This window comes from Onychostruthus taczanowskii, unplaced genomic scaffold (assembly GCF_017590055.1).
Source record: "Onychostruthus taczanowskii isolate IOZ18803 unplaced genomic scaffold, ASM1759005v1 scaffold4, whole genome shotgun sequence".
NCBI classification, from domain to species: Eukaryota; Metazoa; Chordata; class Aves; order Passeriformes; family Passeridae; genus Onychostruthus; species Onychostruthus taczanowskii.
The window spans coordinates 14,327,331-14,353,085 of NW_024501459.1; the positions used below are offsets into that span (position 1 = coordinate 14,327,331).

Genomic DNA, 25,755 nt, shown 5'->3' on the forward strand with positions numbered 1-25,755 from the left:
TCCCTAACAAAGACCTTGATTACATCTAAATTCCAGGATTTCTGAAGGCAATTTTTTCATGGTATCAGCCTATTTGTTTCTGAGTGATTATCCCTTCAGCACTAACCTTTCACTCCTTATTATTCCTGAAAGCAACAGAACATCTTTAATGAAAATTAGGCAAGGTAGCAATGTCTTGAAAGGCACAGTTGAGCAATTTATATGCAGCACAGTGTTTATCTGCATAATGCGCTGCTTCTTGGAAGAAATGTGGTGAGTGGCGAGGACTTCTTATGAAGTGCAATTACTTTAATAACACAGCCCAATCCCCCTCCCCAAATCTTTGCTATCTCTAGAGCTGCCCAGCCACACATTCACTGTCCAGTCAAACTGTCCCAGCAGGTGACAAGGTTTCTGTGTAAAACACTGGCAGGTCTGTACGTTGAGCACCTGGATGTGTATGAATTCACTTTATAGGAATACAGTTGCTCCCAAAGGAAGCAAGGAAAGTTCAAAGCTGTAGGAGAGCCTATATTCTCTGCTCCACTCCATGTGGGAAAGACTGGATGCAGGGTCCGTTATTCCAGGTTTAGCTATACATCACCAGGAGAGGTTTTCTATCACAAATTGCCAAATTTTGCTCAGTCCAAGGAAACAGCTTTGGTACATGGAGTCCAGATGCCACTTTCATTTGATTTCAGTGCTCCCCATGGGAGCAGAGGGGCTGAGAGGGGCTCTTGCAATTACAGCTTGCTTCTCCTTTCCCAGCAGATGTCAGAGAGGGCAGAGGCAGGGAATGCTGCCAGACCTGCAGCAACTTGAGGACGAATATGCCATGCAGGCAGTTTCCACCATCTCAGGGGATACAGGAGAAACAGTGGTGAGACAAAGCCTTAATAAACTTACAGAAAGAGTGACCAATGGGAGAGGAATCTGAGTGTAGCTGAGTTAAACTCAGCCAGGACTTCATTGCCTGGGGTGGGTGCCTGATGAAGCTGATTGCTTTAAACAATGCTATTCATACACAGCATCAGACTGCCAATATTTCTAGGCTAGGCCCATACGCAAGCTAGGAAAATAGCAAATGTATGACATTGTTTGTCAATGTGAAAGTACATTTCAAGACACAGACATTGTACCTCAGCCTAGATGTTCATTCCAGAAGTATCTGACCTGTATAAAAAGTTTAAGAAAGAAGAAAAACTAATTTGCAGTAAGACACGAAGAAGACCTTGAGACTAAAATGTTCGTATTCCCCCTAAATTCTCCTGGAGACCTGGAGGACTGCTTCACAGACAGCAGTAGCCCAAAGTGCTCAGTTTCTGTGCTGATTTGTACCACCTGCCCTATTGTTTTCGCCTTCAACACTATCAGTGCTGCTGCACTTATCCTGTTTTGGAAAGTCTCCAGCTCTCATGACATTTTTATGTGACCTTTGTATAGAGTGAAAGTGCCAAATGCTAGGCTCCTAAACAGCATATTTGTATTTAGTTAGGAACTTAAAACCCCAAAGCTATCATAATTTTAATTCCAAATCTCTGGGAAAATAAATGCAACTAAAATTTTCTTTAGAAGAGGAAGAGAGAGATGGGTTATGTCACAGAAATGGAGATGACAGTAAAAAAATAAATGAAAAGTAGGTGAGCAGTCCTTTGTTTTTATTCTGTTACTGTTTCCAGATCCGGAAAAACTGTAGTTTCTACCAAAGTAAGCATTTATTTCCTTTGTCTAAGGAAATAAAAAGTTGAAAACTAATATTCTATTAGAGAGGAGATTTTGCATTTAACTTAAGAAGAATTTACAGGTTGCATCAGGAAAAGCCAAGGAAATACAGAGTTTGTTTGCAGCAGTATCTTCTCCCTTGCCTGTGGCTCAGGGGTGGAGGTGAACTCTGATAAAAGGCTCTGGACAAGTTCAGGCTTCCAAGAACCAGGCTGGAATGAGCAGCTCCAGCAGCTTCACTGGGACTGTGTTATACTGCAAGGGAAGGGAATGAAGAAACTGCAGAGCAAAAATCCAGATTCACAAGTCCATTTCAGGCAGATTCTGAGCTGTAAGAAATCTCTGGCTCTCTGTTAAGACACTAGGAGAACAAACTGGAGGGCCGTGTATAATGAGAGTTCGCACAGTCTTATGGAAGCCTGGTAAAATATCTTCGCTCAAAAAAACGTGATTACATTCTGTTTGCAGAAGATGATACACGAGGCATCATTCTGCCTCCATTCCTTGTTGCAATCACTGAGGACCTGGAGTCACAGAAACTCTGACACTCATTGAGGTGAGTTTTAATGGTAAGGTTAAAGACTGGGCATTTGTCCCTTCACCAAAGTTAGAGACCAGGATAAATTTTTCCTTAAAACTGCTGTCCATTAATCCCACAGCTTTCTCTCACTGCTTGTATTTTCTAGGATTCATCCTGTTTGCCTTTTAGCAGCTGCCTGCAGTTAGGCTGCATCTACATAAAAATGTATCCAAAGCTGAGCCCAGATTCTGGCTTTTCCAGTGGTGGGTAGAGAAGAAAGGTGACCTTTATAACTTTCATTTGCATATGATATCCATCTCTTCACTCTCTGCTTGGCTAAACCAGTTTAGATTCTGACGTTCAGGATCTGTCTTAAGCTTCAGAACTTGTGTTCTTGCCTGTAAAACCAGTAGGCAAAGGTTCATATCAGCTCTGCTGTTTTTAATGAGCCAAGATAAACACATGAGCCTCTCGCAGTTGCTTTAACCCCACAGAGGAGGCAGGAGCTCCCTGTGATGGCACAGAGGCAGTGACACAGGATGAAATGTGTTTAGTGTGAATATGGCAGTGATACTAACCACTGGCCAGTGGAGGCAAATATTAATAACCTGCCACAGAGCTTTTTGGTGAAATAGATTTCCAGAAGTTTAGGTTTGCTTTTTCTGTTTTTTTCCTTAGATAAAAGCACAGTAAGTGCAGTGGAAGGAATGAATACTAGCTACTCAGTTTTAGGCTTGACAGCAAACTCTTCCCAATGCACCTCCTCTGTGTGCTTAACAAAGTGTACAATTAAATACTGTGCTGCAAGTAGGCTGAGCACTTTTAAAATTAAGCCCTCTAGCCTTAAGGCTTCTGGAGTTCATTCACACCTGCTCAACACTTTGTTTCATGGGTTTATCTGCTCTTTTGGCAGACAAATATGGAATATATTCCAATTTTTTTCCCTCCAGTATCTGTTTTCTTCCAAGTAAATGCCAGTATATAAATGCTGGTAGTAAAAGAAGTATGAGCTTTTTGGGATGAGTACGAAACAATGATGTGCTAACACTATAAGGCTACAGTGATATATCATACTGAAAGTCAAAAATTCTGGTGGTAAAGATAATTTTCCCTATAGGAGCTATTCAGCTATAAAATCTTTTGTGGGAAAAGAATATTGAGTCCAGGAGGTTATATTTTTTACACATATCAAAGAAGCAGTGTTAGCCCTCTCTCAGATATGGATTACTTGTGTTTCACCATTTTACTCAGAAATAGTAAAATTAGTCAGAACATTTTTTACAGACACTATCAACAGAAAAGATAGTGCCAGTCAAGAAGTAAATGTAAATCATTCATGTGGAGAATACAAACATTCTATTTTCTGTGTTGAGAAGCTTTTATTGGATCACCACAATATTCTGGATTAGTTACACTATGGCTCTGAAATATCAAATTATGGTGTATTCATTTTCCCAATAAAAGGAAATAAAGAAGCACAGTGCATGAGGCTTTGGTCACTGAACTAAGCCGAGGTTTTAGAGCCAGTTCTGGTCCGGTGCAGAGAGGGAACTTCTTCACACTCTTTCATAAACTCTAGTGCAGACAATCCCTTTCATGGCACATTCCTAAGGCATAAAGGAAAATATTAATATAAACCTTTTGCTGACAGCAGTTGTGTCTGCTGCAGTAACCTCTGAAGTCAATGCAAATACAGATGTCATGTTTTTAGAGCAAACAGCAAAGCTATTTTTATATTGCAAATAGAGCTGTTTCTATTTTAACAGCTTTAAACTTCATTAAGTGGCATTTAATGACAAAAAGATTGCAAAATTAGGCTCAGCTTCCACAAACAAATTTACTTTCCTTGGTATTTTTGCTGGCTTGTCAGAAATGCTAGCCTCATTTAGTTTTTGTATCATGACCCACCAACGCTTTCAAATTTTGAAAGTAGTAAGGGTTTTTTGCGTAGAAGCGTAGAAGCAGAAGTAGCCTGGGTATTTCAAAGGTCAGGCTTCAGGCCTAAAAATCTTTGCTCCTCTGAGTCACAAAATATTTCTCTTGACCCTCTCACCCCAGTGGCCTTCAGTGGCTGCTGTTGACTCACGATCACAGGATGCATGCTACAAAGGCGACAGGATGTTAAAAAAATACTTCCTTGGTCTGCAAAAGAGGAGGAGACCTCCACAACCCTCTATGAGGCAAGGGGCAGACAGCAGGACACCAACAGAAAAGGGATTTTACCTCTCTGCTTTATGAAGAGGGTTTAATAATTAAGAAATCTTACACAGAAATGCACCTATGCAGAGATGCAAAAACAAATCAACCTTCCTACATAAAGGGAGGTTTCAAGAGAGCTGGAGATGGACTTTATACAGGGCTGTGTAGTGGCAGAACAAGGGGGAATGGCTTTAAACTGAGAGAGGGGAGGTTTGGATTAGATATTAGGAAGAAATTCTTCACTGTGAGGGCAGTGAGGCACTGGAACAGGTTAGCCAGAGAAGTTGTGGATGCCCCATCCCTGGAAATGTTCAAGATCAAACTGGATGGGGCTTTGGGCAACCTGGTCTAGTGGAAGGTGTCCTTGTTCATGACAGTGGGTTGGAACTAGATGATCTCTAAGGTTCCTTTCAACCCAAACCATTCTATGATTCTACATATGAGAATTTATAACAAAAGACAGTCAGAATAAGCTAACATGTAAAAGTGTAATGCTGCTGACTTCAAACAAGTTGACAAAATTCGTTTGATTCCAATATTTAAAAACTTTGATGAACAAAGTGAAATCTTAATTTTCATAGTGACCCTTACAGCTAGGGTCCCTAAAATGTTTTATCTCCCTGGCTTGGCCAAGATAGTGAAAAGGAATGAGCTGTTTCAGGGACAGCAGTGCCCTGCTCATAAACTTTTGTTTCCATTGCACAGGTTTCTTTTATTTTTTATCCTTATTCCTTTTAAGAACAATAATGTTGAGAGTACTAAGTATGCTGGCAACTTATGGCAGCTCTGCCAATATAGTCACTTTAAAGACAAGTTGCTGTATGCAGCAACATTTATTTCTTTCCAGCTGTTTTCTAAGCTTGATTCCATTTTTCTCTCCTTTAATTTGTTTCATTATTCAAAGAGTAAGCCAAAATTGATAGTCTGTTTAGATAGAAATGTACTGAAGGCTGTATCCCTCTGACCTTTAGCAACGTACAAGGAAAGTGAACTTACCACCACCATCTTCCCATCAACAAGTCTTCTCTTTATCGTGGTCTCTTTGCCATTCCACTTCTGCACTTGCACCAATGACCCTTTCTCCAAGGTTACAACACTCTGCAAATTCCAAAAGAAGAGTTTTAGGCTGTAGGCTGAGCTTTGCAGTTTAGAGTAGCAATTCGCCTTACGTTCAGCAAGACATGCGCTCAGGGATAATGGCATGCTCAGTAACATTATATTCAGCACTATACTGTTTCTTTCAGTGCTTTATTTTAATAGTTTGGAAAAATCAAGGTGCACTAAGGAAGTAGGAAAAATGTCCCCTGCTGCTCTTCTTAGAGATGTTCAGACCACTCAGAGATCATCAGCCCCCTTACCTTGACTTTCCGGTCATCTGCTGTTGTTTCATCAAACTGCTGGCCCAGTTTGAAGGAGATGGTTGTATTTTTGAAGGTGCTTTCAGTTCTGATGGTCACTATGTCCCCTTTCATACTGATGATCACATCAGGCCTTGCCAGGCCACCTAGTTTCCGGGCAGCTAAACCCACTCCTAGAAATCAGAAACAAAAAAAATCATTACATTCCAGAAGCAAGAAACTCAGTATCCTCTCATGATTCTTCAGTGGAAGAATAAGTAAGAGTTTCTTCTTGAATACTTCAATGCCTGATTTAGATGAAACACATTATTTAGATGAGACAGTACAGAGACAAAGGTAGGAATGGAAACCTCAGCACTCAGGGGCTGAGGCACCCCCAACTGATGAGTGCACCTTCAGCAAGAACTAAAGATATACGCAATTATAGAGCTGTGCTCATTTAGCTAAGAAGAAACATGGTTGGTTACAAATCTGCATTAGTTTAATATAGATAAATAAGTAGAAAAATTAAGAGGAAGAGTCTGGTTCTCATAAAAATTTGTAAAAATCCTTTAAAAAATATCCTTGACAAATCTGAGAATTTGTACCTTTGTTAATAGCTGCAGGGAAGAAACTGGACACTGAATTGCCAATATGCTGGTGCTTGTTCATTAAAACATACTGAAGACTGGGTAATTCCTAAGCTGTTATTAACATACTTTAAGGATCCTTGCATATAAACCTTGGTGAAAAGCACAAGTATGAAATATAAAAACGTTGAGGTATGAGGGCTGAGAGCTGCAAAGAGCTTCCAGGAAAATCCCATACCAAAAGCCTTTTGTATTTCCTAGTCCTTTCCAGTCCAATTCATTGTCTATAGGCTGTAAGGCTTGAGACAAGTAGGAATGAAGCCACTGGCGATGTATCACTGCTTCATAAGAGCAGAAAAGGGATAGCTGCAGTTAGTGCCTTTGTTAATGCTATGCCATGCTCAGATGAAAAGATCTGTAAAAAAGGGTATAAAGTTATCTGCAAAGTATAAAGCTATTTGCAATAATTATTCCATACTAAGCAATTCTGTTCAGATGTTCAGAAAAATATCTGCAGCTGGACTTTCCTCCCCCATTCACCCTGGCTAATTAATTAACTGCAATTCTTTTGTTATTCAGTCTAACATTTCAAATAAAGGGAATCAGTGAATCATTTATAGAGCAAAAGCAATGCCATACTGACTGTCTGTGCACTTGGCATACAGAAATGAAGCCAGCATTAAAATGAAAAACAATACTTAATTTGTTACATTCCTGGCATTCTTCAGTAACAGATAGATTCATTCACAGCATTTAGATGTCTGAAACTACAGTGTCATGAGACATCAGCTCCATTATATATTGTGAATTATCATAAGTCACAAGTTTAATAGTGCAATCAAGAGGAAATAAAAAAAATCTGTATCTATTTCCATAGATTATTCTCATGACAGAAAAACATATTAAATCAGTTCACATCAGTTGGATGGAAATAAATTTATAATAGTAATTCATCACCTACCTTTTTCAATTTAGATGCTAAAGAAAATAAATTAAATTATGTTAGAATAGTAATTAAGTGCTTTTCTCGGCAAGAAAGAAGACACCATCTCTGAGCAGAACCTTCCCAAATAAAACTTACTAACAAAAAAGAAAAACAAATAAACAGACAAACAAATCCAGAACATTTCTCACCCAATTCTTTCATATAGTCATCAAAATTTTCGCTGGAGATGAGTTTCCAGGTTCCCACAAATCGGTTACACATTGTACAGGCTTTGTGAGGCGCTGGTCCTGCAGAGAGAGGCAGTGGCCACAGCAGCTCTTGGTGGCAGTCAGAGAGACTGTGTGCCCAACTGAGACTTAGTGGTCTCCCTTTAAAGAGGTCGGGTGCCCGTGGCAGAGGGGGTTGGCCCGTGGGGGAGGCAGTACCAGGGCCAGACAATGTGCACCTTGTCCAAGGCAGCCGTGCCAGCAGCAAGGCTCTGGGTGACGTTGCCTTGGCTTCCTTCACTGGGCACACCAGGACACCAGGGGCGCCTGGGGATGGGGATGGGAATGGGGATGGCGATGGCGATGGGAATGGGGATGGGGATGGCGATGGCGATGGGGATGGCGATGGTGCCACTGTACCCATGGAGTGGTCAGGGCACACTGCAGTGGGGTGTCAGCAACACAGAGACAAGTACAGGAGCACTGCCTCCCTACGAAACCCAGCTCCCACTGTCCTCCCAATGTTATTGTCCTGCTGTCACCATGGAAAACAGAAATCTATAGCAACCATCTCATCCTACTGCCTGACCAACCCAGGGCTGACCAAAAGTTACAGCATGTTGTTAAGCCATTGTCCAAATGCCTCTTAAACACTGACAGGCTTGGGGCTTTGACCACCTCTCTAGGAAGTCTGTTCCAGTGTATGACCAGTCTTTCACTAAAGGAGTGCTTCCTAATGACAAATGTGAAGTTCCCTTGACTCAGCTTTGAACCATTCCCATATATCCTATCCTGGGATACCAGGGAGAAGAGATCAGCACCTTCCCCTCCTCAGGCGGCTGTAGAGTGTTACCACTATTGTCACCTCTGAGCTAGTCAGATAAATCAAAGCCATGTGGATTGTGTGAAGGAGCAGTCAAGAAGATGATGTACAAAGTGGTTTGTTGGTTTTTGGTTGTTTTTACTTTCATGGTTCATCCTGGAAAAGGTCTGTATTTTTTATCATTTGAAGGTAGAACTGAGTTATAATGTTCTGTTTTCTCCCTTTGCCTCAGAGAAATGGTCCCAAACTGTGGGTTCTTCCCTGCACATATCCCAGCCAGGATCACAAAAAGAAGAAACAGACAATACTCGCTGGCTCCCTTTTACAAGCAGGCATATTCAGAAGATCAGTGCATCAGTGGAGATCAGCTCTCGTGCTTGACAGGTGGATGGCACGAAAAGAGGCTGAGTCATTAAAGTGCTTATTCTTAGCTCAAAGCCAATTGGTGAGAGGCACAAAGCTTTGCTGATTGACGGAGGGACACATTCTCTTTTCTTTTTGTCTTTCTGCAAATGGGTAGTTGATCTGCCATAAGGTAAAGGGAAGATTCAAGCCAGCACAATCACATAAGGCATTGCACTCAAATTTGTGCTACTATTGTCAGATTTCCTCAAGTTTCCCTGCTTCCAGGAAGAAATGCCACAACCTCCTTGGGTCCATGTACTGTTTATGCTAGGGAGCCCTGAACTGGACCCAGCTGTGGCCTGCTGAGTGCAGAATAGAAGGGAAGGATAATCTCCTTCAACCTCCAACACTCCTAATGCAGCCCAGGATATCACTCACTCTTTGCTGCCAACGCATGTTCCTGGTTCATATTCAGCTTGGTGTGCACCAGGACCACCAGAATATTGTCTGCCAAGCCAAATTGAAAGATTGAAAGATTAGCATTTTCAGCATTTAAAACTGTTTTGGTTTTGGGGTTTTAGAACTATTTTCTAATGGTTAGTAAAAAACAGACACAAAGAATAAATCCGTAAATCACATGTGGACAGGCAGGAATTTAAAGTGTTATAACTAAAGACACCACAAACTATTTGAAACTATTTAGTGCAAGATCACATCAGATGTAATTCTGTCCTTCCTCCTCCTAAACCATCTTCCTGGGGAAAATTATTCCTTGGTACATGCACAGAGGCTTCTTTCCAACTTGGATGAACAATAGTTACCTGTTTGTCTTTTTGGTATTACTCTAATTTTTGGGTTATGACAACCTATAAAGACTCTTCAGATCTACATTTTAAGGGCAGACACTGTGTTTATAGGTTGTGAGACCAAATTTCTTGTGTTTAGAGTTGAGAATGAGAAGGAAAAGGTGGCGTGCCAAGGAAGATGAGGTCTAGGTCCTTGACTTGAAAGCTGTCATAAGGAAGAAGTGGAACATATTGGAACAGATAAATAAAAGAGTCTGAGGAGTGAAATTGTTGTAGTCTGTGGTTTATATGGTGGTTGTGGGAAATAAGGTCTTCAGTCACATATTTTGGTGGCGTATGCCAAATATTTTTAAACCCTTCAATAATAACATCAGCAGGGGAAGCTGAAAAGAGCTTCCCTTGCTGCACAGGTCTAATGACAGTGAGTGTGGGGAGAAAAAGTCTGGAGTGATTAAAAATAAAAACACGGCAAAGAACGCTTTCTCCCCCACAATAGGAAGCAGGTGCTGTATGTGTAATGAGTGAGTAAATGCCAGTCTTTGAAGGTGTTGTCCACACAAAACTCTTCTAAAGCAGAGATGAATAATATCACATTTTGTGTAAAGAATAGCTAGGTCTTTTATCCCATCTCTGAAAATAAGAAAACTACTTCTAAATGAAACTATCCATTATTGCTCAAGAAATAATAGGAAAATATGCTACCCTTGCTCCTCTGGCATTCTTTGTTCTTTTATTTGATTGGCTTATCCACATAAAGGCACTTTAACAAGACAAGGCTGGTGCCTTTGGGAAATAAAAGATGATTGGGATGTTGTAGAATTAGGCCCAAAGAAATTCAAGAAAAGAAATTAGTCAGAATAGAACAGCTACACTGCAGTACCAGTAACCTTAAGAACAAAAGTAACAGAGAATTATTTATTCAGACAAAACCCCAGTCTTAAGCAGTCTCAAACAATGTTGACATTGCTACCATCTATCTCTTTGTCACTAAGAAAAAACAGTACTTTCATTTAAAGGACTTACAGTTTAGAAAGAACAAGTGCAGGAAATTATATCTCAGTAGAAATAATTGTGGAAAACAAACTTTTCTTGGAGTTTAAAGGGGAAAAAAGTGTCAAGGATTATGAGTACATACAATAAGGGAGAGCTTTGATTCCCTTGTTTTGTTTATGGTTGATGTAAAACAGGATTTAAAACATTGAACTTGGAGATTGTGAAAAAGCACAAGAGATAAAGGTAAAACTTGATAGAAATAGAGAACTAAGAATTCAGAGATTATTTAAAGATACTATTTAAAGAAATACAGAAAGTAAATTTATGTGAATTTATTTAAAGGAAATATGATTTAGACAAATTCAAGGCAAAAAAAGTACAAATAGATCCCCAAGGGAGCGATGAAGAAAACAGAAATAGAAAGGGAGAACAGAGGTCAGAGAGGACTTGCTGTGAGGACACCAAGTATGTTTTACTCTGTGAAGCTGAAGGATCAACCCTGAACATGGGGCCAGCAGCTTCCCTTTTCCCTATAGCTACATTGGAGGGTGCAAACAGCTTCTTGTCCCCTTAGCTGGAACATCCTACAAAACCAGACTGGGACAGCTGGGCTGGGGGAATGAGCCCAGACTGCACTGCACACACAGAGCTTGACTGGCCAGGACACAAAAGCCCTTCAAGCTCTTTCCAATGGAAATAAATAGTTAAAAGGAAAAGAGAAAAACAACTGATAGATCAATGATCAGCATAAGCCTTTCCTCATCTTTATGCTGAATTGCCAAAAATCTGTGGGTGTGAGTTGCCTTTCCCTTTTGTTGTCCAAGGAACCTGTAAAGGAGTAGGGAGTGAATGTGGTGAGGGGCAGAGATCTCCTCCTCGTAGCATTCAAGGCCCTTGCTGTGATAACTGTGCTGCCCATGAGTTTGTAGGGGTTTGTAGGATCCTTCTTTGGCAGAAAGGAATGCTCTGGGGTGGTTACTGACTTTTGGACAATAGTTCAGCATGACAGAAGAGAGAGGAAGACCTGTGCTGCTTTGCAGGTAAGGACAAGACACTGATCTGACTTTAGCCCTTAGAAATGTGTGCTCCCACCTCCATCTGGGTCTGAGAGCACACACCTTTTCTTGACAGAGAGGAATCACCTCCATTTATTCAAGCAGTCACTAGACTGCTATTGTTTTCAGACAATAAATTTTGTCCTTCTTCAGAGACTAAATTCCAAACATGTTCATATTATAAGAAAAGCATCATTAATACTTCCTCATGATGCTGTCCCTGTTCAGGTTTATAGAAAGAATGTCACCTTATTGAAATTTCCAAAAACAGAAGTTTTAAGTGTCTTGATTGATTCACAAAGTTCAAAGTCATTCACCAGGTACCAAAATAAATGGTGATGCTTTTAGAAAAGATTACCCTCTGCTGAAATATTGGGCTGTGAATGTTACAATTGTAACTGCTAGCTGCATTCAGAATGTAAGATTTCTGGATAATAAAACCTGCTGTATGAATATTGAAATATTGGAACTTTTACCTCTTGACAGAGTATTTCCAAATCTGTGGATGACAGACTACTATGAGCTGATATTTAATGTCTATATGTTTTATAGACATTCTATATGTATTATTTAAGCCAATGTTTCTGCTTCTTCCAGTCATCATTCTCATGTAGATTTTCTACCCTTAAACTGTAGCTGTATCCTAACTCTCATAAATAATTTTGGTTTTGTTAAGTATTAAGTAGATTTAGTAGTGTATATATATGGAGTACTCTGAAGCATTCTTCCATCCCATATGCAGCTGCTGTTCTCTAAATTGGTGAGATTTCACAAGTAATAAAGCCAAGGTTAAAACACAGGAATTGTTTGTTCATTGTTATTTACCCATTTTCTGCAGAATTTACTGACAGTCTTTGGCATTGCTTTTAAATGGCTCCTCAGCTCATGTACAATGTAAAAGTCCTTTCGTTTCCCTATCCTGTTGTATAAATAGCACAAAAACTTGGAAACAACCTGAGTAATTCAGTAGAAAGTTCAAGTGTATGAGAGGTCTCTGCTGCTAGCAGTAGGGACTCAGCACCATCACCTCTGACAGCTGACTTTGGGAATGTCAGGAATATGTCAAATTTGGTTCAGAGGTCTTAATTGCTCTAGAAATGGTCATTTCCCCATTTAGTGGTTAAAACACACATTTTTATACTTATTGTCCAGGTTTTCCCTAGAAATCTCTCTCTCTCTTTTTTTTTTTTTTTTTTTTTTTTTTTTTTTTTTTTTTTTTTTTTTTTTTTTTTTTTTTTTTTTTTTTCCTCAATTTAAGCCCTCCCAGGTGTAGAAATCATAGCTTCTGCATGTGCAAAGTTTTGAAATAGGAGACCAGGCCTATGGGTAGTAGAAGATGGCAGTTCAAAAGTAAGCAGAGTTGAAAAACACGGTGTACCAAAGAGCTTTGCATCTGGAAAGGCTCATGTTCCTAAAACTGATCAAGTCTAATGAGCTAGTAGAAAATGCATGTAGGTAATAAAGGAGTTTGTACCACCAACAAACTTGTACAGACTTTTAGTCAGCCTGAGTATTTTTAAAGCTCTGATTAATTCCAGGCTTTTAGCCTATCTAGGCCAAAATGAGATTATCAAGACAGACATATTGACAAAATAATCACAGGTGAAAGCTCTGTTATAATTTCACACTTGAGGTGAAAAAAGGATAAGATCAAGCTGCTTCAAATGGTCTCCGGGTTTAAAATTTTCTGCATTTGGGCACAGAGGGGGTGCCTGGTACCCTGCTCATGTTGGGAAGCCAAAACTGAGGATCCACAGATCATCGTCCTCCCTGTCCCAGGAACAGCCACCTCTGCTGGAAGCTGAGAAGAGCAGCCCCATTCCCCTGGCTGAACACAGACTCCTTGCAGGGGTAGCCCACATGCAGCACTGTCCAGATGCCTGTTCAGGTGTCCATCTGTCACCGTGACACAAGTGCCACTCCCTGGACTCCACAAGTGGACTCCCATCGGCTGCGATGCTCTTTCCGCAGGGACATGGGTGACATGGCTGAGTGGTCCTGGCTCTCACATGGTGCTTTCCTGCCCAGCACCCCTTCCCAAGCTGCATTGCCCCTAAACCCCTTTCTGACAAACTCCAGCATAAGCACACATTGTAGAAAGCAGAATACTTTATTGGATAGGCACAACAAATTAGACTAAATGCGTGTAACTGCTTTGGGATATATCTGAAAAAAGTACAGGTCTCTTTAAAACACATCTGTGGGGCTTTTCTCCTTTGGTTTAGTTGTTTTACTCCAGCTTTAAGCATTAGTCCTGTGTGAAGATGGCTTCTTCATGCTTTTTCATAAGTTCTTTTGCAGGAAACATTATTCATGGTGCATTCCTGGAAAGAGAAGATAGACCAGTAGGCTTTTAACTCTTAAATGTTAGTCAGAAGGTAGAGAATTACTTATCTATTGGGAACCATAGGCTTTTAACTCTTAAATGTTTGTTAGTCAGAAGGTAGAGAATTACTTATCTATTGGGAACCAGTTAAAGAAAAAATTGCATTTCTCTGCCTCTAAAGGCAATTGCTAAAAGAGTGGAACTCAGTTTTGAGAGCTTTAGCAACAGAAGACTGAAACAAGTACAGGAGTGAAAGAATTTTCAAGAACTGCTCTACTGACCCCTGGGAGATTTATAATCGTTTCTTAAATATCTCCAAAGAAGGCTCCTAGGACCTCTGTGGAGGCTGACCGGACCCTGGAGCTGGGCATTAACCATTTTTTCCTTCACCTTTTGCAGTTGTGGTTGTCTTCACACATGTGAGCACAGCACATGCACACACAGAGAGCTTTCAGACTTGCAGCTGCTAGTGTCAGCCTCTGCATGTTAGGCTCTGTCCTCATCTATTTTTCAGTTAGATTAAACTCTGTTTTGTTCACTTTTTCTTAATGAATTTGTAATTAACGATTTCTATTTCTTCTCCTCTGGTCTCTATCCAAAGGAATTTAAATATTGAATTTATGGACATATTATTTTTCCTTAGGGGAGGGCAGAACTCCTCAGGAATTTTGTGTATGTGTATTGTTTTGCAGCATGTAGGAATCTCAGCTGCCTTTTATGAACATAGATTTAGTCCTGTCCCAGATTCTTCAAAGTGTGTTTTCTAAAACTGTAGAGCAGAGCTGGGAAGCCCCAGACTGTATGTGGGCCTTACTGGCACCAAGTCAAGCACAATAGTCTCTGACCAAATAAAACCAACCAACAGAGCTTGGACATGTTTCCTTGCTCTAACATCATATTATCAACACAGTTGCTGCTGATGCATAGCATGTTTCCCACATAAGGTTCTAAGGCTCTGCTGAAGATGAACAGCAGTACTCTGCATCAGCATAAAGTGGATTTATTTAATGTGGGCTTTGCTAATGCTTCCTCTATACTGTCCAGGACTTCCACATTCTGAAATATATAGTTTCCCTCAAAGGGATGTTGGGTTTTTCTTTCTACACTTTCCCAGCCATGTCTTGCTATGGAGAACAGGCACCTCCATACCATTCCATAAGTTTAACAGCTTTTCAGTTTTAACCTACGCTCTAGATTCAATCAGAGAGACTTCTCACCAAGTGCACAGAGCCCTTTCAGATGCATTCCCTCCCTGTCTTTGAATCCAAAGGCATCCATCAGCTAAACATGAATTCTGCACATTGAATTCAGCAATTAAATAACAAAAATTAACTTACCACCACCAGGTTCCCATCCACCACTTTTCTCTTTATGATAGTCTCTTTTCCATCCCACTTCTGCACCTGCTTCAGCACACCATTCTCTAGAGTTATGACATTCTACCAAAGTAAAAAAACAAAATGTGGCTGTTTCATCAGGGCGCTCTGGTCTCAGGAGAAAACTCTCCAGGTCCAAACAGCACTAAGCACAAAGCACCCTGAGCTGTGGAGGCAGCATTCTTCACTGGATGCCAAATCACAGCTCTGCCCTGCTGCTCCCACATCCCTTTTGAGAGATGTTTTTGTAAAATGCCATTTTGGGACTCACCTTTGTTTTTCTGTCATCTGCTGTGGTCTCATCAAACTCTTCACCCAGCTTGAAAGACACCTCTGTATTTTTGAAGGTACTTTCTGTTTTGATGGTTATCACATCACCATTGATGCTGATAGTTATATTAGGCTTGGCCACACCAGCCATCTTCCTGGTAGCAAACCCCACACCTGTAAATAAGATAGGGCACTATGAATTTTTTATCTTTCCTCAATCTTTTTGTCTTATATGTTGGGGAAAAAACCCTCAGTGCTTTTTCCCCATGTAGCTTTCTGAGTGTTAATAATTCTATATTACAGAGATTCTTTTGTAAAATCTTACTTGGTACTGCTCTAGATCAAGCTGGGTAGGTTGATGTAAGGAAATTCTCTGTCATTGTCAAAATAGTAAAAGCAACATTTTGAAGACTGAGATTATATGAATGCCAGATATTTGCACATAGACTTGTTCAGAATAACTTTCATAGATTGTACACTAACTTGTATGTTAATTGTATCTAAATGTAAATAAGCAGGAATATACAACAGTTTCTGAGCCACAAAAGCAACAAAACAAACAAATGAGGGAAAAAAGCAAGCTTTTTATATTTTCAAGTGGGTAGGTTGAATATAAGGAAATGATTAAGAAATAGCTGGCAATTGTTATGTCCTGAGTAAAGTCTGGAGTAAAGATTAAGAGTGCAAGTCTCACTCATTGAAAGCTGTCAGGATAAGCCACAGTAAGTATTTTACCCCTAAACTGCAAATAACCCCCCCAGCTTTTAGTAATTGAATCAGTGCAAGTTACCCCCTGCTTCCTCCACACTAACAGAATGTTGAAACCTTTTAAATCCCAATTTTAATTCTAAGCTAGAAGTCTACACCTTTAGAAAAAAGTGTTAGACATCAAATCTTGCAAGCATCTGCATGAGTCTATGCAATTGTCTTTGTTAATATTCACTGGAGGCAGCTACAGAGTTTCATTCAATATAAGAGCCATGGCAATTAACTGGTGTCCTAATCCAGTAGCACTTTAAAGTTGTTTGGGTGTGTTGCTCATAGACATAAGGAAACTTGCTGCTTTCTAGCATCACACCGATTTGCGTGTCCAAGGATAAAAGCTAATTCACACAAAATAATCCAGTGATGTGTTTTACTTCCATTTATAAAACTACTAATAAGGCATGCATAGACTTGACTTACCTGAAATTATTCCCATCAATTAAAGTTTTTCTGCTTTTTAGGATTTTAGCACCACTTATTGAAACAGATGAATTCTCCAGTTTAAGACTATCTGATCAAAAGAGTGGATTAAACCCCCCTTGATAAACAGCAGAGCCAGAAAAAGCAAGTAAAGTTCAAAATTGGCATTCCTTCCCTGTTCCAGATACAAGAAGTTGAAATAACAATTCTCACCCAGTTCTTTCATATAGTCCTCAAAGTTTTCACTAGAAAGGAGTTTCCAGGTGCCCACAAAGTGGTCGCACATTTTGTCAGGCTAGAAAGATGTCTTCTACAGGTTCAAACAGAAATGCAGGACTGGAGAATATCATGAGCTCCAGGAGAAGAGCACTTATCTTTAAAAAGGAGCTGTGGCCACATGATGCTCTGGGATGACCAATGAAGAGTGAGTCCCAGTGACCAGTGTTTTTCTTCTTCCCCTACCCCTCCTCTGCCAGTGGGTCATAGTGCTATTATTCATATGCCCTTACTAGCACAAAGATCACTGACTTGTTTTTATTTAATTATTTTTGTCGTTCAAGAACACTCTGCCTTAAAGGCAAATAATTAAATCAAATTACCTCTCAGAATAAAAAGGGAGGCTCAAGCTCAACCCACAAAAATTAATGTTCTTGCCCCTACTCTTTCATGTCAGTCCACTATATCAAATGGACACAGCTCAGTTCCTAGACTTCTTTCAGATCCAAAAGGGTCATTGGGATCATTTAGCTTGCTTTCAGCACTCCTGCAACCAGAAATTTCCTCTAGAGAAATACAGAACTACAGGAAGAAGTGGATTTGGAGCAAAAAGAGAGGACGCTGGGGTTATAGAAGGCAAAGGCAATAAAATTGCTTCCTTGATTGGGATCTGCTTGTCCTTGCACTACCTGAATCAATTTAACAATATGTCTGTAATATGTTTTTATGTAATGGAAATGAGATATGGAGTTCTGTGAGAAGAAAAATAATGAAGCAGAGGATTTCTCTCCCTTTTACTCCCACGCTTTCAGACAAATTATGCCCTAATGACTAGTATTTTGAGTAGTTATGGCATAAAGCTAGGCTCTAGTATCAACTTACCAAAAGTCCCTGGACACTTCATTTCTTTTCTGCTTGTGCTGTTCAGGCATTAATTTGTTTGAGGCAAATTGTGCACAGGCCTGACATAATGGGTACATCTTGACTGATCCTCTAAGCCCTGCCATACTTCAGTTCACAGAATAACTATCAGAAAGCAGTCAAGCAAGTTCTTAGACCTTCCTTTATCTGTAATGTGCTATTCCAATGGCAAAAAGCAGCTAACAAGTCCAGCCCCTGAAATTCTCTTTAAGTGGATTTCCAGGAATTGCTCTGCTGGTTGCTAGGCATCGAGATTGTGGGACACATATTTTTCTACTTGTTGTCTCTGTAAGGAACGGTGCTATAGAAGAGTTATTTATACAGGATTGTAAGATCATAGGGGTCATTTGTAAGGGAAGGGAAGTGAGGAGGTCTGCAGTGCATCCTGCCACTCAGGCAGGGTCACCTCTGAGCCCACATCAGGCTGCTTAGAGCTGTGCCCTTTTGGGGATCAGAAAACTCCCTTTGGATCAGAAAACTCCCAGGATGGAGCCAGCGCAGTTTCCCCGGGAAACACACCCCCCTGCCCAGCTGTCCCAAGGGGAGGGAAAGGGTCTCATCTTCTCTCTGAAGCTCTCTACTTTCAGCTTTTATTCACAATTTCTCATCCCCCCATCATTCACCTCCTGGTTCCAACTCCTTGGTCACTTTCCCACAGGTGTTGAGGGCTGCTTGTAAGCACTCCCAAAGCTTAGCCAAGATGAACCACTTCAGTCTCACAGCCTCTTCTCAGAGGGCAAGTGCTCCAGACCCCTGAGGGTCCTGTGGGTCCTCCACTGAACCCACCTCAAAACTGGATGCAGGACTCTGGATACACCCTAATGACTCCTGAGATGAGGGGCATAAGCACTTCCATCAACCTACTGCTGGTGCTTCTGACATACAGGGGAGGATGCTTTTGACCTTTCTGCTGCCAGGTCTCAGCTCACTGCCCACCAGGACCCTGAGGGCCTTTTCTGCAGCGCTTCTCCCTTGGCAGTGAGTCCCCAGCCTGGATTGCCCCGAGAGCTGAGCATGTTTGTACATGTAGAATTAGTTACCCGCCTGTGCCTTTAAGATGTCAGTCTGTGGGGACTAGAATACCTAATCTTAGATTTGGTCGATTCTTTTAATTATTTTTTTTTTCTTTTTTTTTTTTTCATATTCAGTGACTTTGGTAAGATGTCAAAATAAATAAAACTATATTCTAATTATGAAGCAGCTGGTGTCTTTCCTGGTTGGTTTTTGCAGAGTGTCACATGCTCAAGTGTTCTTTAAAAGGAAGTTCTGAGGTCCCTCAAGTTTGTGTCATTATCTTGAGGTATTTTTACTTCAGATTATTGGCTTGAGAAACTCTGTATTGTGTGTGAGCAGATGGTAGGAACATGAAAACTCAAATCCAGCATTTAAATAATGAGAACTGAAAGTACCAGCTGAGGATTGTTGCAGTGGCCCAGATAGAAAGGCTGTGATGCAGCTGAAATCAGCTCCTGTTCGTGCTTTCCTTGCCTTTTGGAAACTATTCTGTGTGCAGCTTACTACAACTAGCATTCCTCTGTTTGGAGGGGAAATAGGGCCTTTATATTCAAAACCACAGTCTGGGAGAGGCAATTGGCCTTTGGTGTTAACAGGGGTCTGCAGTGCTTGTGATATTGGAAGAGTTTTTGGGGAGAGTAGAAGCACCTTTCCATGCAAATCAGTTTGGAGCAGACAAGCGCACCCTCCCCAGGCAGTCAATGACTTGCACTTATTTAAAGTTAATCTGAGCTAATTGTAGATATCTTGTGAATGTGATGGCTCAAAAATGCAAGAGGAAAGCCAACTTGTGGGTTGACTTGCATGTTTACTTAAACAAGAAGCTATCTGGGATCACACTTATGGCTCTCTCTTGGAAAGTATCCTGCCAATGGTATCCTTTCCCTCAGGAGAGACTTCCAGTAACAAGAGATAAACTTATGGCACTGATGTCATCTAATACAAATCATGCCTGCTCTCTGGGGCAAATGCATGCAGTCTGCTGACAAAGACTGGAGTTTTTAATGGTCATGAAGAAATCAGTGAGGTTTCTGAGCCTGGAAGTTTAAGCAAGTGATTCATGTCACTTGCAGAAGTGTCTTGACAGTAAGAGCTGGGCAATCTGGCTAAACAGCCCCGCGGTTATTGACACTGATGTGATCTCATACCACCAAAAACAAGGGCATCCTCAAAAGTGTAGAAACCTCCTTCAAAATAAGCAGAAATTTTGAAGAAACCACAGCAGGCAAGAGGTAAACCAAGAAAGGGAATGTGGTGAGGGTCCAGGACAGGAAATGCTGACAAAGAAAATTCATCTCTTAATCCTGATATGAGCTGAGGCAGCTCAAGTCTGCAAATAACAATGACACACTGTCTGCAATGTGGTCTTGGGGTGCTGTGACAATTGAGGATAGTTCCTGAGGTGGGATATGGTGAAGTGATCACAGAATTCTGTGGTTCTATTAAGTGTGGCAGCAAAGCAGCAGCTGTGCAGGGGAAATCAGTAGATGGGAAGGTAGCAACGATGGGTTAAATCTTGCTCTGTGACTCAGACCAAAGGTGGAGATCTACTTGAGATAAACTGCTTTTTACAAAAATAAGCACAATAGTAACCTCCCTTTGGCTCTTTCGGGCTTGCAGGAGCAATGACGTTCTTCTACTAGAGTATGTGAGAAAGAGGATGTTTATTCCTGTAGTGAAGATCTGCCACTTAGGAGACCTTTTGACTGAGCACTGTGCTAAACATTCCCTGCTACTTTATGTAAGGATGGAATTGTCAAAGTAAAACCACATCTTACTCTCAAAGGTGAAAACATACGTTAACAGTTATGGCTGCGTAAAAGGAGGCTTCTTTCTCAAGTTCCTCCTTGCCCCAGAAGGGCAACAGAGTAAAACTCCTTTGAGTGCTCTGGCTGTCAGAGTGGTGGTTACCAATGAGCAGCAGTGTACTGTGCCTACAGACTTGTCTCCAGAGTTCTTCTACTCTTTGGATAAAAACCGGCGTAAAAAGGCATCCATGCTCCATTCCATGGCTGATGACATTGACAACGACTTCCACTGAACACTTCCTTTAAAGGAACCTGCCTCTGTATGGGCTTATTGCTGGCACACGTGGCAATATTCATAGTAAGAAGAAATACATATTCTTGGTAAAGCTATAACAATGGAGATTTTTCCTTATGCAGGGAAGGAACTGTGGCTTTGATGCAAGCTTCTTGTTCAGGCACAAAAAAACCTGCTGAGAAGATGGACTATAACCACCCTCATGTTAGGAAGGGGGGACCACATCACACTTTCTGGTACTGCTGCAATTTAGACAAAGCAAAAAGCTTTCTTAATGCTTGTCTGGCTAGGTACCAGAATGGAAATTTGTTCTAAGGCCCCAGGGTAGCTACAGGAAAGGTGATCTAATTCTGGAGCAGACAAGAATAGGTAAAGGATTGCTATCTCTGCTCACAAAGCTGCTACTTTCATTTCTAATTAATATTTGAAACAGGTGAATTGCCTTGGACTTCTGCTTAGTCGGGAAAAGTTACATCTAAAGCCTCAAGTACTCATAATGTGACAAAATACTGCCTTCAGTTTGCTTGAAAATTCAAGCAGCCAATTAGTTTTCAGAGTTATTTTTCTCTGTCTTGGGGAAGGAGGTGAGCAGGAGAAAAAACAGGTCCTTTTCCCTGTGCACAGTGCCCAGGGCCAAGCTGAGGCTCCCCCACTTGTGATTGTGGCTTCAGACCTCACTCAGAACTGAGGGTACTATTGCAAATGGTCACTTTGTTGAAGGAGTCAGATTTGCCAGCAACAACAGATCTACTGTTTCCTTGAGTGGGTACTGGCACCATTCTACCCTGTCACATTGCTGGGCTGTGACATTTGGAGACCTCAGGCTTGTGTTCCCAGCACCTGCTTTTATTACTTTTCATGATTCTGGGTTCTTTTATTTCCTCCTGAACTTTAGGCCAACCAGTGAGCCTCCACACCCTTAAATAGCTTTCCAATATTGAAAGCAGGGCCATGAAAATTAAAAACATTTGAAAGGTGTTTCTGAAACACTAAGCTAAGTTTGTGGTAAAGCTTTTAAGAACAGAAATGAAATCTCATAACTCTGAGGCATAGTAAGATCAAGCCCCAAAAAACCCCCAGTGATTGACTCCATTAACTTGCAATTAAAATATGCATAATTATGTTTTCTGAACTTGCTTTAAAGAAGATTTTTTTTAAGATGAAGAAAAAATGCAGATATATCTGGAGGGTACAGCAAACCTCTGGGCCCTTGTCTTCTCCTGAGAGACAGCTGAGATTATGGCTTTTCTCAGCAGATGGCATGGCAATAATATATGCTCTCAAACATCTGTAGTTCATACAGGTGATGATTGCTATTCCCAAGGAAAACTTAGACTTCTCATACTCTCCTTTGACATGTGTGTCACTCATTCCTGGAGCACAGCAATTGGCAGTGTGAATTTTATGAATTGCAGGTTGTGAGTTAAAAGGAATATCAGAATATCAGAAAAGTATAAAAGGACAAGTACTTGCATATTGGGTGTGGTTTTTTTATTTCATTGAAATGAGAAGAAATGCAGGTACACTAACCTCCTACAGACATGCAGGTGATGGGCTTCCAGAAGATAATGTGGACATTTCTGTATATGAATATTTGAAATGTCAGAGGTGCACCTCATGTATCCTGTATCCAGCAAATGCCATAGTGGGATTAGTGGTAAATTGAACTTCATGACTCATGAATGTTTACATGAGAGAAGACCTTAATTTGCTGGCTATAATGTAGGCATTGCAGATGCTTCCTGTTTCTAACTACCTACGGATTCCCCTGATCTAAAGAACAAGTTTAAGGTTGTCTAAGGTTGTTCTGATATTCAAATCTGTCCAAATTTTTGCATGTATGGTACAAGTCTTGCATCTAACATCAGGGCTTCTCCTCTTAAGGGTATATAATGAAAGTTGGCCTTTTTCTGAATCCTGCTTTGTCTTGTCCATGGACTTACCTCAGAGCACATAAATCCTTGTTGTTCTTCCCCTCTACCTTCCCCGCACCCCACAAATAAAAAGATGCTTTTCTTTTCTTACTTTTTTATTCCTAAACATTGCTCTAAATTTAGGTATCACAGCAGAGTTGCAAATGAAGAAAGTAGTACATTTCCCAAAGCACTTTTGGATTTCTTCCAGCAATTTGAAGACTTGCTGGAAGACTAGACTTGCAAATACTACTTTGAAAATCCATTTGTAGTCCTTCTCCAGATGCTCTTCTGAATTATCCCAGATCATCCAGCTGAAACCCTCTCTCAAAGCCTCCATCTGAACAAGGGAATAACACTGTTGGTTACATCTACTTTTGGACTGCCCAAGAGGAATCCATCCCTGCTCTGCCTTGTTACTGCAGCTCATTCAATACCACCTGTTTCATTGCCATACAGATCTGCATTTAGAAACCTTCCACTGTTTTGTTTGTTTGTTTCTCGTTAAACATTTTTATCAAGCTGAACAAAAAATCTTCAGATAGGGATAAGAGAGTAGTGAGTATTGGTAACATACTATCTTGTAAATTTAAGTTATTCCTATCAGTGGTTGTCCTTCTCTTAACAGCTGCCCTCTTGTGAAGCAAGAGCACTCCCACAATTTCACTTGTTTCTATCCCAGCAAAGAAAGAACGAAGTGTAAGAGCAATATTTCAACAAGAATAAAAATACTCTGTACAAAACATTTAAGCTCTGCTGAACCTTCACTCTGAGTAAAATATGCATGGGTTTGGCAGCCCTGTTTATGCATGTCATTCTGCACACTGCAGTTTCTGGCTTCCTATGCTTTTAATCTGACAGCTTGCTCCGAAACTTTCAGGGAACTCCTCCTTGGGTTTGCCAGAAAACTATCTATTATTACAGATGCATTTAGATCACATCCAAATACCTAGTGGTCTATGTAAAGGAAAGTAAAAAAATCCAAATATGAAATGCCCTTCAGAGTTGAAGCCTTCCGGAGAGCAGCCCTCTCCCTGCAGCGTGGTGAGAGCTGGTGGGTGTGAAGGCTGGCAGCTCCCTGGCTCTGTGCAGCAGATCTCTAATCCTCTGCAGCTGACTGCTGCCCCCGGGCGCTGCCAGCTGAGGGAGGGAGAAGGAGCCAGCAGCTCCTGCCCAGCCACTGTCCTTGCCTGGGCCAGTGGCCTCTTGCAGCTGCCTTCACTGCAGCCCCTCTGCTGGATTTCATTGTCACTGCCAATCTCATTTCATCTCACCTTGTATCAGATATAATAGACTGGGAATCAAAAGGATTTCTGAGGAAAGAAATGCTAAGGTTTACTAAAGCAATCCATCATTCCTGTCCTTCACATTATGGACAGCTGTCCTACCAGGAACTAGTCAATGTTGTTTATGTTTGACATGTGAAAACTCACATCACATCTCCAGTAAGGGAGTATCTGTGAAATGCATTCTTTAATGTAAGGTAGTAATGCAGATCCTTGTTTAAGATGCTGTTGAGAGACTAGAAGCACAGGGCAGCTTGCACAGGGAGGATGGAGTTTGCTACCATATGTGCTGCAACCCTCCCAACACCATCAGCAGCAGATGTGGGCAAGGAATGTCCCTACAGCTGTTTTGCCCAAATACCTAACTATAGCCAAGCCTTATTTTTGCTACACAGAGTCTCTAAATCTGCTACCCTGAAGCACAAAAATGTCTTAAAATGCTCGCTTTTGCCTTCTACTTTTTCCCCTCTGGAGGATTCCATCACAGCAGTCAGGCACAACAAATTGTATGTCTCTATTGGAGATACATGCCATGAGGCTAAATGCATGCTTTTTTAACAGATGCTGATCCTTCCTCAGCCCCTGCAGATTCCTCATCCTCTGATATAATTTCAGTCTTGCTGGCAAATTATTTAAGCTGAACATAACTTAATTGCTTTTATAGTCTGATATGGCTTTATGTTGTACATTAGGTTCTAACAGTATTTTCTCCATTAGCTTTGTTAATGGGCTTCTGGTGAGCCAATGCTAACTTGCTGAAATTAACTGAAATATCTGAAAATCTCTTCTGTGATTTTTAATTCAGTGCCTGACTTATTTCTGCTTCAAATTGCTCACCCCAATTAAGGCATGACTGTGTCCAGTCATTGGCACAGTCCCCAAGTCTTCCATGAAGAAGAGCTGTGCCCAAGAAAGCTGATACACTGAGTGTGTTAGTGAGAGGTGGGGTATGCGGGCTTGAATTCTCTTGTGTGAATTCCCTTGAATTCCCTGAAGTGGCTACTGAAGCTACATCTCCTGATACTCAGAGAGTAGAAGACAGGGAAGTATTTTTCAGCTGTTTTTGTTATTTACAGTTGTTATATAGTTTTTCCTCTACCTATATAACAGCTCACAGAATCACAGATCACAGAATCATTTAGGTTGGAAAAGATCTCCATCATCATTGAGTCCAGCCTTTGACTGATCTGCACTTAGACCTAAGCACTAAATGCCATATTTAGCTGTCTCTTGAATATTTTTCCAGGGATGTTTACTCCACCACCTCCCTGGGCAGTCCATTAGAATGTTTATCAACCCTTTCTGTGAAGAAAATTTTCCTGATGTCCAAGCTGAACCTCCCATGGTGCAGACTGAAGCTATGTCCATTTGTGCTGTCACTGGTTGCCTGGGAGAAGAGACTGACTTCCACCTTGCTACAACTTCCTTTCAGGTACTTTTAGAGAGTGATAAAGTCTCCGTTGAGCCTGCTTTTTTTCCAGACTAAATACCCCCAGCTCCCTCAGCTGCTCCTCACAGGACTTATGTTCCAGCCCCTTCCCCAGCTCCACTGCCCTTCTCTGGACATGCTCCAGCATCTCGATGTCCTTGCTGTGGGGGTCCCAAAACTGAACACAGTACTTGAAATGTAACCACACCCGTGCCCAATACATGGGGACAGTCACTGCCCTGACTGGGCACACTA

At 41.0% G+C, this 25,755-nt stretch overlaps 2 protein-coding genes across 2 annotated transcripts; both read right to left on the reverse strand.

Moving 5' to 3' along the window:
• Positions 1-3,580: 3,580 nt before the first annotated feature.
• On the reverse strand, positions 3,581-7,629 carry LOC121340258 (myelin P2 protein-like). The gene is made up of 4 exons (XM_041412895.1): positions 7,482-7,629; positions 5,779-5,951; positions 5,417-5,518; positions 3,581-3,828 (listed from the first exon to the last, which is right to left on the reverse strand). Exons 1-4 carry the CDS (start codon positions 7,552-7,554, stop codon positions 3,778-3,780), a joined length of 399 nt encoding a protein of 132 aa, XP_041268829.1. The 5' UTR covers positions 7,555-7,629; the 3' UTR covers positions 3,581-3,777.
• Positions 7,630-13,612: 5,983 nt separating this feature from the next.
• LOC121340137 (fatty acid-binding protein, adipocyte) lies at positions 13,613-17,081 on the reverse strand. Its single transcript, XM_041412652.1, has 4 exons — positions 16,892-17,081; positions 15,495-15,667; positions 15,185-15,286; positions 13,613-13,845 (listed from the first exon to the last, which is right to left on the reverse strand). The coding sequence occupies exons 1-4, from the start codon at positions 16,962-16,964 to the stop codon at positions 13,795-13,797; spliced, it is 399 nt and encodes a 132-aa protein (XP_041268586.1). The 5' UTR covers positions 16,965-17,081; the 3' UTR covers positions 13,613-13,794.
• Between the last annotated feature and the right edge of the window lie 8,674 nt (positions 17,082-25,755).